This window comes from Helianthus annuus, chromosome 14 (genome assembly GCF_002127325.2).
Source record: "Helianthus annuus cultivar XRQ/B chromosome 14, HanXRQr2.0-SUNRISE, whole genome shotgun sequence".
NCBI lineage: Eukaryota > Viridiplantae > Streptophyta > Magnoliopsida > Asterales > Asteraceae > Helianthus > Helianthus annuus.
In genome coordinates this window covers 2,396,969-2,409,214 of record NC_035446.2, presented here as the reverse complement: position 1 = coordinate 2,409,214, position 12,246 = coordinate 2,396,969, and the positions used below count along the sequence as shown (strand labels likewise).

At 35.3% G+C, this 12,246-nt stretch overlaps 1 protein-coding gene across 1 annotated transcript; it reads right to left on the bottom strand.

Moving 5' to 3' along the window:
• Positions 1–3,185: 3,185 nt before the first annotated feature.
• On the bottom strand, positions 3,186–4,027 carry LOC118486411 (leucine-rich repeat extensin-like protein 5). The gene is made up of 3 exons (XM_035982846.1): positions 3,937–4,027; positions 3,503–3,811; positions 3,186–3,457 (listed from the first exon to the last, which is right to left on the bottom strand). Exons 1-3 carry the CDS (start codon positions 4,025–4,027, stop codon positions 3,186–3,188), a joined length of 672 nt encoding a protein of 223 aa, XP_035838739.1.
• Positions 4,028–12,246: the final 8,219 nt, after the last annotated feature.

Here is a 12,246-nt window from a genome sequence, read left to right as displayed (position 1 = left end):
TGTTGAAGGTGATTCTTCCTTATCGTTTGACCGTGGTGTCTTGGCATTATTTTACTGTCTATATAAAATAAAAGATTTTCACCATTCATATCTCCACGATCTATATGGAGATATGTTGGCTACCTGGTCGGGGGTTAAGGGAATGGTTTGGTAAGAGTCTTGCCTTGTTCAGTGTATAGATCCTGCAAGGACCTGGGTCAAATTTAGTAGGACCTCCTTCAATACCCACCGGTATTGGATGGCGGGGGTCCAAACTCTTTGATCCCCTCATATGTAAGCTACTATTAAAACTTTAACCCGGCTACTTAGGACTATATCCCTGCTGACTCAGACTACTTAGCCGAGGGTAACGTCACCTTCAAAAGAGGTGGCTACTACAATAACTAAGATAATCTCTTAAAAAGTGCAAAAGTGCGGAAATAATCAAAGGTTAGACTACACACGAGTCGGATCCAAGTGATTCATCTTGTCTATCTGTTTTTATTTTTATTTTATTTTTCAGCATTTTAGTTAGTTTTATTTTTCTAGTTTAAAAACCTTTTTCTAACTTTTAATTTGATTAGACGTTGAGGATAAACCGGTACTAAAAGCTCTTGTGTCCTTGTACGACCTCGGTATCTTACCAACACTATACTACGCTCACGATGGGTGCACTTGCCCATATGTGTGTTGAGTGTTAGTAAATATCGTGTTTTATAAATTTTAAACTTGACTAAAAAGTGTAAAAGGGCTTAAAATATACATTAAAAATATAGCACACTTCACGCACGTCAGCTCACCATAAGGAGTCTTGATAACCACTTGCTTCTTATCACACACAATTTGGGCTTGGTTATGAGACAACCAATCCATACCTATCACTATATCGAATCCTGCTAGTTTCAACGGAAGCAAGGATAACGGAAAAGAGTGATTCCTAATGGATATAAAACATCCATCTAATACTGTGAAACAGTCTCTATCGTACCATCAGCCAGTTCTACTTCATACTTAGTGCTTTGAGTTTTAACAGGCAGATTTAATAACTTACAAAATTTATTGTCTACAAAAGACTTGTCTGCTCCAGAATCAAATAACACTCTAGCATAAACATCATTTACAAGGAATGTACCTGTGATAACGTTGTCATTTTGAATGGCCTCCTGAGCATTCATCTGAAAGACCCGAGCATTGGTCTTTTTAGCCTCCTCAGGCTTCTTTGCAAATTTTGGGCAGTTAGACTTGATATGCCCCTTTTTGTTGCAACCATAACAGGTTGCGTCCTTCATCTTCTTGCATTCCAATGTCTTATGCTCTTTGGACTTGCAGATCCCACATCCAATAGGCTTTGACTGTGCCTGAGATTTTGATTCGAACCTGCACTTCCCAAAATGGCGCTTTTGGCAGGTTTTGCATTTAGGCTTCTCATCTGTTTGTTGGTTACCCATTTTAGACCTAGAACTCTTCCTGTGGTCTGAGTTCCCTTTCTTTTTCTTGTCGGAGCGATGAGAACTCTCATCCTCCCTTTTCCTCTTTCATTCCTCTAAAGCTTTAACCGACTTGTTTCGGATCGCATCCAGTGTGAGAGATAGAGACAGATCCACCACTGACCTGAATGTGGTAGGTCTAGACGCTTTCACATTTCCTTTAATTTCAAGAGCTAGACCTCCAATAAAGCGTGCGATGCGTTTCGGTTCCGGTGTGACCAAGTACGGAACCAGTCAAGACATGGTATTGAAGCTTGTAACATATGCTTGACAGTCTAAGTTCTTCATGACCAAAGTCAAAAAGTCAGTCTCAATCTTCTCAACTTCATGTTGAGGACATAAATTTTCTTTGATTAGAGAAACAAACTGATCCCAAGTCAAGTTATACAACGGGATCTTCCCTGTAGCTTGGATTAGCGACCTCCACCAAGCTAAAGGTTCACCTTTGAATGATTATGACACAAACTTCACAATATCTTGTTCTGCGCAACCACTGATATCAACCACGGTATCCATCTCGTCGAGCCAGGTCATACAATCAATGGCTCCCTTCTCACCTGTGAAGTCCCTTGGCTTGCAAGAGATCAAGTATTTATAAGAACAGGTTTTAACCCGTGGTTCTTGGTTAAGCACAATCTGCTTAGACGGGACACTCCGCTGGTTCTTGGTTTTAACCCGTGGTTCTTGGAGGGTGGTTTCATATGAGATACAAACTGAGTCTTGGTGCGAGTTCTGCTTGATTCATTAAACTGTCTGTCAAGGGCCCGAGTAACGACATTATCTGTTAATGCTTGCAGTTCCGCACCAGCTACATTAACTCTGGTGGTACCATTATTCTCCCTTGGGTGACTGTTAACCTTATCTGATTCAGCCATGTAGCTTGATTGCTACATAAAATGATGACAGCGATTTATTCAGAAGTATTTAATGGAATTGTCATTTTTGGCAATTCATTAACTATGGTAACTATAAACCATACCGGTTAATTTGGTAATTAATTTATTTAAATTTTTTTTATCAAAATTTAACCCAGTTATAAACTATTATGGATAATAGCGTGGCATACAAAAGGTCTAGTCACAAGGACAATTTCAATTCATAAGCCATGATTTTATAGAATCAAGGCAATTAGGTTTGAACATAGTTCATTACCTTTCTTGACAGGGAGTCATAGACTACAACTGTCTTTTGTCTTATTTGACAATTATTATGGCCCATAGGCACTACATCACTAATGGATGTAGATCATTAGAAAAAAATAAGGAATTGGAAAAATCCAATATAAGGATGACAAGTGTGATTTTATCGTATCACTATTGTCAGGAGTGCTAACATGTTTACTGATGTTACAAGGATTTATTTTCTTAAAAAGGAGCTACCATCATGGCCCTGTCTTAAAATGACACATGGGCTAGGTTTTTACCTTTAAGATTTTGTTTAATGGCAGATCAATATTAAATTAGAATGATATTTTATTATTTCATATAATATATATATATATATATATATATAATGACAAATGAAAATTTTAAATTAAAACATTCCATAAATTTAAAGAAGTACATAGATGCCCTAACAGGGACTTTTTAAAGAAACAACATGTCCACAGAGGGACTAAAAGAAGAAATACAAGTCCTTGCAGGGACTGGATACTTAAATAAATGTCCACACAGGGACTTAATAGAAATTAAGAATTACAAAACAAATAAATAAGGAATTTCAATAATCCCTTTTCTTCTTCCCCTTTATTAATTTTTCCAAACCCTTCAGTAACCCACGGCGGCTCCTACGCTCCTCTTCAACTTGTTGCTCCACCTCATGCAACAACTGAAGGATTTCATGCTGCTGCGGTGGTTGGAACTGTGGCGGTTGTGGCTGCTGCTGCGGCTGAGGTTGAGGATGTGGCGGGTATTGATACCCATATGGCGGGTACCCAGTTGGGTACGCAGCTTGGAAGGGTCCTTCGGGATGAAGAGCATTGTAGTGCACCGCTTCAAGGTATGGGTCAACATTAGGGGCATTGTACTAGTTGTAACCCAAGTAAGCTGGCTGCTCAAACGGGTTATACGCCGCTGCACCGGTGTAAGAAGGAATCGGGTTATCATAACCCATGTGCGGTGGCGGTGGTGGTGCAACTGGCGTAGAGTCGACTTCAGAGACTGGGTTTGAAGGCCCACCCATTTGCGGGTCTTCATACAACGGCGGGTAATGGCCGCTGCTTGAATGTTGGGGGTGCTGAAGTGGAAACCCCCACGCACGGACATCCGTGCACCTGATCTTCTTCGCCTCGATGGTTACGGAGGTTGTTGCTGCTGTGGCAGTGGCGGTGGCGGTGGTGTGACCGCCTGGAAACGCGAGTCCTTAGAGGGATCATGTTGTTGTTGTAGAGGTGGGTTGAAAGGGGGAGTGTACCCTCAGTTGTATGTGGCCCATCTTTCAGCAAAACTGTCTGGACCCCTGTAAGGCGAACCATGAAATGATGATCCGCTGGAAATCTCAATGGGATGCATCGGCGTCCCACTCGGTGGCATCTCGGGATCTGGATCATCGTTCATCTCCATATCCTGCATCTCAGGATAGTGATCAGCTGGCACCAAAGGGTTTGGACCCTCTGGTTCTTGAACCTGGTTTACCGGATTGAACCGACTTTGGAAGTATGGGGTTGGGTCCTGGAAGGCACAGTGCGAACCCGACGGCTGCAATGGTATGTAGGAATGGTGTGAATGGTCGGACTTTTCGTTCTGATGCAGCCCGAATGAATCATGATATTATGGTGATGAGCTAAGCGAGAAAGAGCGTCTCGCAGGCTCTAGGTAGGTCCTCCAATCTTCATGAGGACTCGATACGATTGAAGCGGATGGTGTGCGCCTGTGGGATGGCCCAACTTCGTGATCATTTCTTGTTAATACTGGAGCCTTTCCTCTTCCTCCTCTTCCTCTTACACGTGGCAGCATTGTCTTGATCCTGTCAAAACAAAAGACAAAAACAATTAAGATTAGGATTAATCCTAAGTCCTTTGCCTAGACTCGGAAGTCAAGGAATGTGCAAACTGTGTCATTGAGATTAAACACAAAAGGCTAGTGTTTAATTCACTCAATGTTGGCTCTGATACCAACCTGTCACACCCTGATATTTCCACGTATTACCGGTGGGCCCGGTGGGGAGTATCGTGACGTAGTTGATATCATCATAGTGAATTATCACAGTTTAATGCACAACGGAAGTCTAAAAGTAATTATACAAACCAAGTTGAAAGTAAAATAAAATATTACACAACGGGTTGTAAGAGGATCCACAGGCGGATCTAAAACGGAAAGAAATATTGTTCAACAGATTTTAAGTATTAAAAGCTTGCAAGACTCTTTATTTAATACTCAGGAGTTCCAGCCCATTTCATGTGGTACCTGCACTTAGTCTTTTTGAAAAATACGTCATTTTACACTAGTAAATACAATTAACTGACTCTTTTTGAAAACATTTAAGAAAATTGATTTAAATGCACAAGGCACAAATAATTTTATACAACTTGGGACAATTATTTAAAAATAAAATCTTGTATACAGATTTATATATTTGTCGTCCTTTTAGGACCCGGTTAGAAGAGCCGGATAAGATTAATAGATACACCACTAGTAGAGGCCCACAAAGAGTTTCCTTATAAGTGAGATACCGTTTTACATACGCAACTGTCAGGTGTATGCCTACACCCCGTGCTTAAGTCGTGGCCATTTCTAATGAATGAGCCGAGAATATCCAGGACATGGTGTTTAACCCCCCAAAGGCATTGCATCAAACAAAACTGATTAAAACGGGTTATGTAAATTATCACAATCCAATTAAGAGATTTCATACCCGACCAAGCGGTATTATTAAATACCGTATCCCAAGCCCGTATAACGGAAAATAAGTTAAAACTATTTACCTGAGCAAAAATATAATTTTATTCTCAACCGTATATCAATCAGCATGTACAAGTAGCTTTTACTAGGCTCCTAAATCGGGAACGAAGGTTTTAATTAACCTATTGGATTCCTAACGGGTCTTACTTAAGTTTAAACTTACACCGGTTAGTTTTAATGAAAGGTTTACGGTTCAAAACGCAAGATTAAGCGAAGACCGGATTAGAATGTGATTTAGACCCAACAAGTATGAGGACTTGTATAAAATGGGTAAACTAAACACACTCTGGAATTTGAAGTAAAAATGATAAGGTTTGATCCGTTTCGGTTAATTTATGCAAACTAGTTACATAAACCGTACCGAACGCGAATATGCATAACGGGTAACCAAATGAGTCATGTACAGGTTCCATAAGTTAATATGCTTAAAATATTTTATGATATCTGTAGGATATCTTCCATTATGCCTAAAACGAATTTAAAATCAATTTAAGCCCCGTAAGGGTATTTTGGTCATTTTAAAGTTTATAAAAGAGATTAATTAGCAATCTGAGGTTCTGGTCTAAAATAATCAGTAAAAATATTTATTTTAATAAGTTACATCAGTAAGATATCATACAAGTGTGAATTTTATCCTTTATGGCCAAACTATGCACCGTAGGGGCATTTTGGTCATTTCACATATGCTTTAAGGGCAAAATTTGGAAATCTGAGTTTAAAACTTAAACTTACTGTTAAAGTATAAAAATTTATCCATAACATCAGTAGGTAACAAGTCTTAGGTGCCAAATATGGTTTTAAACCATACTATGCCCATAAATCGCATAAAAGTCGGTATTTGACGATATTCAGGTTGAAGAAGGAAATCTGAGATTTTGATCACTCTCAAGTGTTTGAAATATTTTATTTATCATATTATATCAGTAGAAAAAGGTTTGGCATGCAAATGATGCCTAAAACTCATTTTATTAACAAAAAGGGCTTTACCATCAATTACCGAATTTATACTATAACTCTATGTTATGGTTAGTATAAAATTAGACAAAAATTTCTAAAAATCCCAAAATATTATATTATATATGTGGGTAGAAAGTTTGGTGCCAAAATTTGGGTTTAAATATGATTTATACTAAATATGCCATTTAATTAATAAAAAGCTTTCATTTTACGATATCACGCATAACTTCTATTTTAGACCATGAACTGATGTCAAATTTTTAGGACATGTTTATAAATCAGTAATAAAGGTTTTTGTCCTCTCACATTTTCAAAAATCTCGTTTTAATGTCAAAAGGGCATAATGGTCTATATTTCAGCATTTAACGGGAACATGCAAATGAATCGGATTATTAAGGAACCATGTAGCATAACCTCAGAGGGTTTTACTAACATATAATATGGTCTCAAAGGAACCCTAAGGTATATCTAAACTAAGCTATATCGGCTCAGAACTGAAAGTCAAAGCAAAAGTCTACTTTTGCGACTTCCGGTTGCAAACCGAGCCTAAACTCAGAATTGTCGGGTTGAACATGCCTAAACATGTTCTTATATTATTTACCAAGTTATTTAAGTGTTAAAACATGTTCCATAACCTCTGCATTATCAGTTATGAATTATTTTGTAAAAACTGACCCGTTTGACTTTTTGCTCATAAGTTTGACCCGACAATTGACTGAGATAATGTGATAATTAGAAGGTGCACTTTTAGGGGTTTAACATTTACATAATTACCAACACATAGCCACTTTCAATTAGAATAATGGCTGGACCATTTGTGATTAATCACTAAGTCAAAGCTTAATTACGCTAACTTTGACTTTCGGTCATTAAGCTAATAAAACTTGAACTAAGGAAGCTAAGAACACTTACTAGAGTCCTTAGCACGAATTTGGAACTTTAGAAAACTTCCTTTAGCTCCAGGAGGCTTCAAGGAGTGAGCTAGAGAGAATAATTTGAAAGTATGCAAGTTCTAATGCAAACAAGGACCCCTTATATAGGAATTCAAGGCTTCCAAGATCAATCCACATGCTCCTAGAAGTAATTCAGATGTTTACAAGTGTCCCTAGGGCAGTAAAACTAGTTGCATAGACCCTGGTATCGTAAAACTAGTATGCAATGGCGGTGGACAGGCTGCAACATGCAGCTGTCCCTTTTTTGGTCGCTGGCACCTCTCACGCGGCCCGCCTAAGAAATGAAGACAGCCTACGCGGCCCGCGACAATGGGGAGATCTGGTAAATCATTTGCAATCTTTGCAATTTCAGTCCCCGGTCCATTTTAAGCTTAAATAACTTTCTTTTATTGCACTAATGACCCCCATAGTTAACTAACAAGTGTCTTATGTCACAATTTAACTCCGTTAAGCTCCCGGTTAGTTGTAAGATAATCCGAAAGTCTTATTTTCATCGAAACCCCAAGAGACTACTATCCAATATTCTTGAGAGCAAAATATATAACAGAGAATACAATGAAATGGTCCCTATAACTGAATTTATTAGATTCATAGTAACATGAATAACTATTTCTAAGCCCTAGTTTGCTTTCAGCCTCAGAAGCATGATCGATTGGATCTGCAATATACCAATATCAAAGAATGACTATACCTGAATCAATCGAGATCTGAAATCGTTTATGGATTAAATCAAATTGAAATAGGGTAACATTAAATAAACACATAAACTTAACAAATTAACCATTTAAAGCATGATACCATCTTCAAAACTTAAAGTTGCTTCAAAATTAAGCATCAATCTTCATACCCAACAAAAAAGAAACTAAATTGTTACAAATAAATGAATAATAATAATCATACCTTGAATGTTATTAACAGACGGATTCTAAAAGTGAAGAATGGAGAGAGAGAGTAGAGAGGGAGAGATTGAAATGGGTTTTTGAAATTATGATCGGTTTTGGATTTGGATTTGGGTTTGGGTTTGAATTGATATTTGAGAGACAGAAGAATTGAAGCTCTGATGACATTAAATGCAAATTCCATATCCCTATAAGTTTTAAATTTCAAATTACCCTCCCATTTTAATGAAACATCAGTGGTTTGAATTTTGAATGAACATTAGTGATTTCATAATTGAATGTGGGCCAGACCTTTGAAATTTGAAAATGGGGCAGTGGTTTGATGGCATATCTTTGAATTATGATGTCACTATGCTCCCTGTATGGTTGTCACCTCATCGTTGATGACATAAGAAAAACATTGTTGGACAGCCTCTATGGCTGCCAACTAAGCTTTTCTTATTTTATTGGGATTTCTCTTTTTATAGAAAGTATACATCTAATAAAATAACTACATTTATCATAAACACAATTTATCCAAAAATAAAAAAGATTATCATCCGTTTATTATACATATCACATTTAGACTTTTAAATTTTGGAATTATTTAGTTTAGTAATTACTTGTATAATTATTGAAAAATTATAATTATGTATTCAATTTAAAATTTATTTTGTTACTAAAGTTTATTTAATTGCTACATACCTAGTATAGATATTTCAACAGTATATATGTTATCAGAATTACTAAATTATTGTTACTATTATTTAAATAAAATATGGGTAACATATATGTTTTTGTTAATGCTAAAACTTATGAGAAAGTTGATGATACAATGTCTATAACCAATGAATCAAATTCTTTGGTAAACATCACACGTTGATTATACAGGACACAAAATTTATTTGGACATTTAAAAAAACGTTTCAAAAATATCGTTTTTTTATTTTCGTAAATCGTCATTACTAGCTATTTAATATTTTATTTATCCAATTCGTGTAATACACTAGTTATTATATAAAATCAAGTTTCTTGAGTTTTGTCAAAAAAAAAAAAAAGGTGTTTTTTTCTTTTGTAAGTGTTCCCGTTTTATTTATACAATAAATAGAATCCTTGGTGACTGGTCGTATTACAATTGGGTTGAAGTCTATAAAAATAATCTTTTAAACATTAATTTTCATACCTAATTATTATTTAATATTATATTTGAAAGGATTCAAACCACATTTGTAAGATATAAACAACATACGAGGATGCGGGCTGTTTGTTTACCTCTTAATGAGTCTTTAATGGTTCACATCTTTTACTTGTCCAGACTGTCTGTTTCGTGAGCAGATGTCTGAATGTTTCAGATATTTGCCTTTGAATGGTTAAGTATTATACAGAGTCTGAATGGTTAAGATCTCTAATCTGAATTGGTCAGACTTTGCATCTGAATGGTTAAGCATTATACTGTATCTTAATGGTTCAGACCTCTTACTGATTCAGCACTTAATGGTTCAGACGTCTTACTGGTTCAGCACTTAGGGGCTGTTTGTTTACCTTTTAATGAGGCTCTTAATGGTTCAGACCTCTTACTGGTTCAGCACTTAATGGTTCAGACTGTTGGTTGTTAGAAATAACCCGTTGATGTGGCCTTACGGATCATTTGGTAACATTATCAATGTGACATAACTAGTCCCCAACAATTACTTGATGGTAGTAGTTGTAATTATTGATTAGTTTAAGGGGCAATTATGATTTCCCTTTAGGTACCTTTAATAGAGAATGTAAAGAGTTTTCATAACCAATCACTATTCATGACCTTATCTTCGTCTTCAAAGATGACCACTCCCACAAGTAAGTGTCTCTAACTTGGTATCTATATTTACGTTATGATTGAATAAACATGAATATGTTCTATATGTTGACCCATGTTTATAGATATAATCAACATGTGGTATCAGAGCGATGTTGATTATATCAATTCAATCCTGAAAATCTATTTGTTTCCTTCATAATCCATCGTTTGTAGAAAGTTTCTTTTCAATAAATAATTATCATATGGAAACATTTGTGGAATATTGATTTTTAAGAAAGAAACCCACAAACTAATTTATTAGTCTATTGAATCATGTGGACTTTTCATATACATTGAAACTTACACATAACTCACAAAAGTCTTTAAGTTTTCTATTGGATATTTACTCTAAATCTATTAAATAGATATATTTTATTCCATATGAACTTTATGAATAAAAGAGACATGATGTTGTGTATGATGGATATTGGAAATTAAGATGATATGTGTTAACGATTTACTTCTGATGCGGGCACGTTTATATATGCCAAATGAAGTTAATCAAATTTTTATTGAGATATTTTATTTTACAATCGATTTAATTTTTTTTGCATATCATTTATAAGCCAATCGGTTTTCATGAATCTTAAAAAAGGCATAATTTACAAATAACTAAATTAGCAGTATTTTTTATAAATCCATTAATGATCGATTAAATCAATTTATTCTAAATGCTGGTGACTTATTTCAATCACACACCAATAAACCTATTAATGGTGATTTAATTTGGTATAGATAAAAAGTACTGAAGTCGGCTAATTAGTTAATTATTTTGGCAAAATTATCTTGCAAATTGTGAAATCGTTTTGCAAAGATGTCAAAATCGGTTTGCAAGCCTTAGTTATTTATTTACTTATTTTGCTCTAATATGGGACTAACTTGTGAATGGCCCAACTTAAGTATGCAAGTTAAATGTCGAACTTCAATGATCGATGATTGAACCAACGGGATATCATTTGATTAAACATTGAAGCTTAAGTTATGCCATCTTATGTAATTATCTGTATTTGCCTAATTTACATAAATATTTCATTTCTGGCCCAAAGGTGTTATGTTATATTTATGTGTTTTATCTTATTATTTATGTATGTTCATCATGATACATGAATTTTGGTCAAAGCCAAAGCGAAGCCAATGTTCATGTAGAACAATAAGTCAGTCTATTATGTATGTTCATAATGCATAAATTTTGGTCAAAACCAAAGCGAAGCCAAATTTATTTAGAACATCAAGACAATCTGTTATTTATGTACGTTCATAATGTGTCTGAATTTTGGTCAAAGCCGAAGCGAAGCCAAAATTCAGATAGAACCTTAAGTTAGTCTGTTATTTTGGTGTTATAGTAGACTATATCTTCAATATAATAATTTGTGTCTGCCTTACTTGATTACCTCATAATGTAAATCACTCCAAGTTTTTATTTAAGTTTGTATCTCATCTGTTTCATCCACTCTAATTCCTAAAACTAAAATGTTTTGCTTTATTTAAAGTTTCTATGAATTAGCTCTTAAATTAAATCCTTGATTATCTCTTAAGACACGATAATCCTGTTGCTCTCTTCTGATAAAGCACTACAGAAGAAAAGTAGAGCATGATGATTAGGATAAATAGAACATGATGTCACTTATGATAATCAAGAACTCTCTAACATAAGTGCTGTCACCAAAAGGTTATTCCAGATTAAGCTTTTCCTAAGTTTAATGTATTTTCTATGGAATAATCACAAGAATTCCTAACATGCATGCCTTCCTTTAGAATTATAAATTATAAAGCTAAGTGGTATATGTGAATACATAATAATGTACAATACCATGACCCATAAAATTAAGAGCTTACGCATGGAAATAAGTACATTTTTTCAGTACATTACATACTAAGATTTTCACTTGTACAATTTGATGCCTTATAAATCAACTATAACACTCAAAAGTACCAAAGTATAATGAGTGTGTTGATAAGCAACATATGTACAAAGAAATAAATGTTTGAGGCTGGAAAATAAGTTGTTATTCACCTTACAACCACTTAAACTTTAAAAGAGGATTGTTCTAAGGTCCATAGACAAATTACAAGTGCTAATTCCACCTCTAAGGTTCTTCAAGGGAAAATCTCACTGCATAATTGTTTTGGTCAAAAATCACACAAGGATAATGTAACCAAACTTTATGTAAACGGGGTATGATGCTTGGTTAGCTATAAAAGTAAAGGATCACTTCTGTGATGAATATGCAAAGACACAATGATTTATACGAG

Excerpts from the sequence above, each read along its gene's own strand:
- LOC118486411 (XM_035982846.1), bottom strand. The coding sequence starts at position 4,027 with ATGGAGATGAACGATGATCCAGATCCCGAGATGCCACCGAGTGGGACG. Across the intron at positions 3,812-3,936 it reads CAGCGGATCATCATTTCATG|GCGGTCACACCACCGCCACC; the intron begins GTTCGCCTTACA and ends TCGCGTTTCCAG. Across the intron at positions 3,458-3,502 it reads TGAGCAGCCAGCTTACTTGG|CGGTGCACTACAATGCTCTT; the intron begins GTTACAACTAGT and ends CATACCTTGAAG.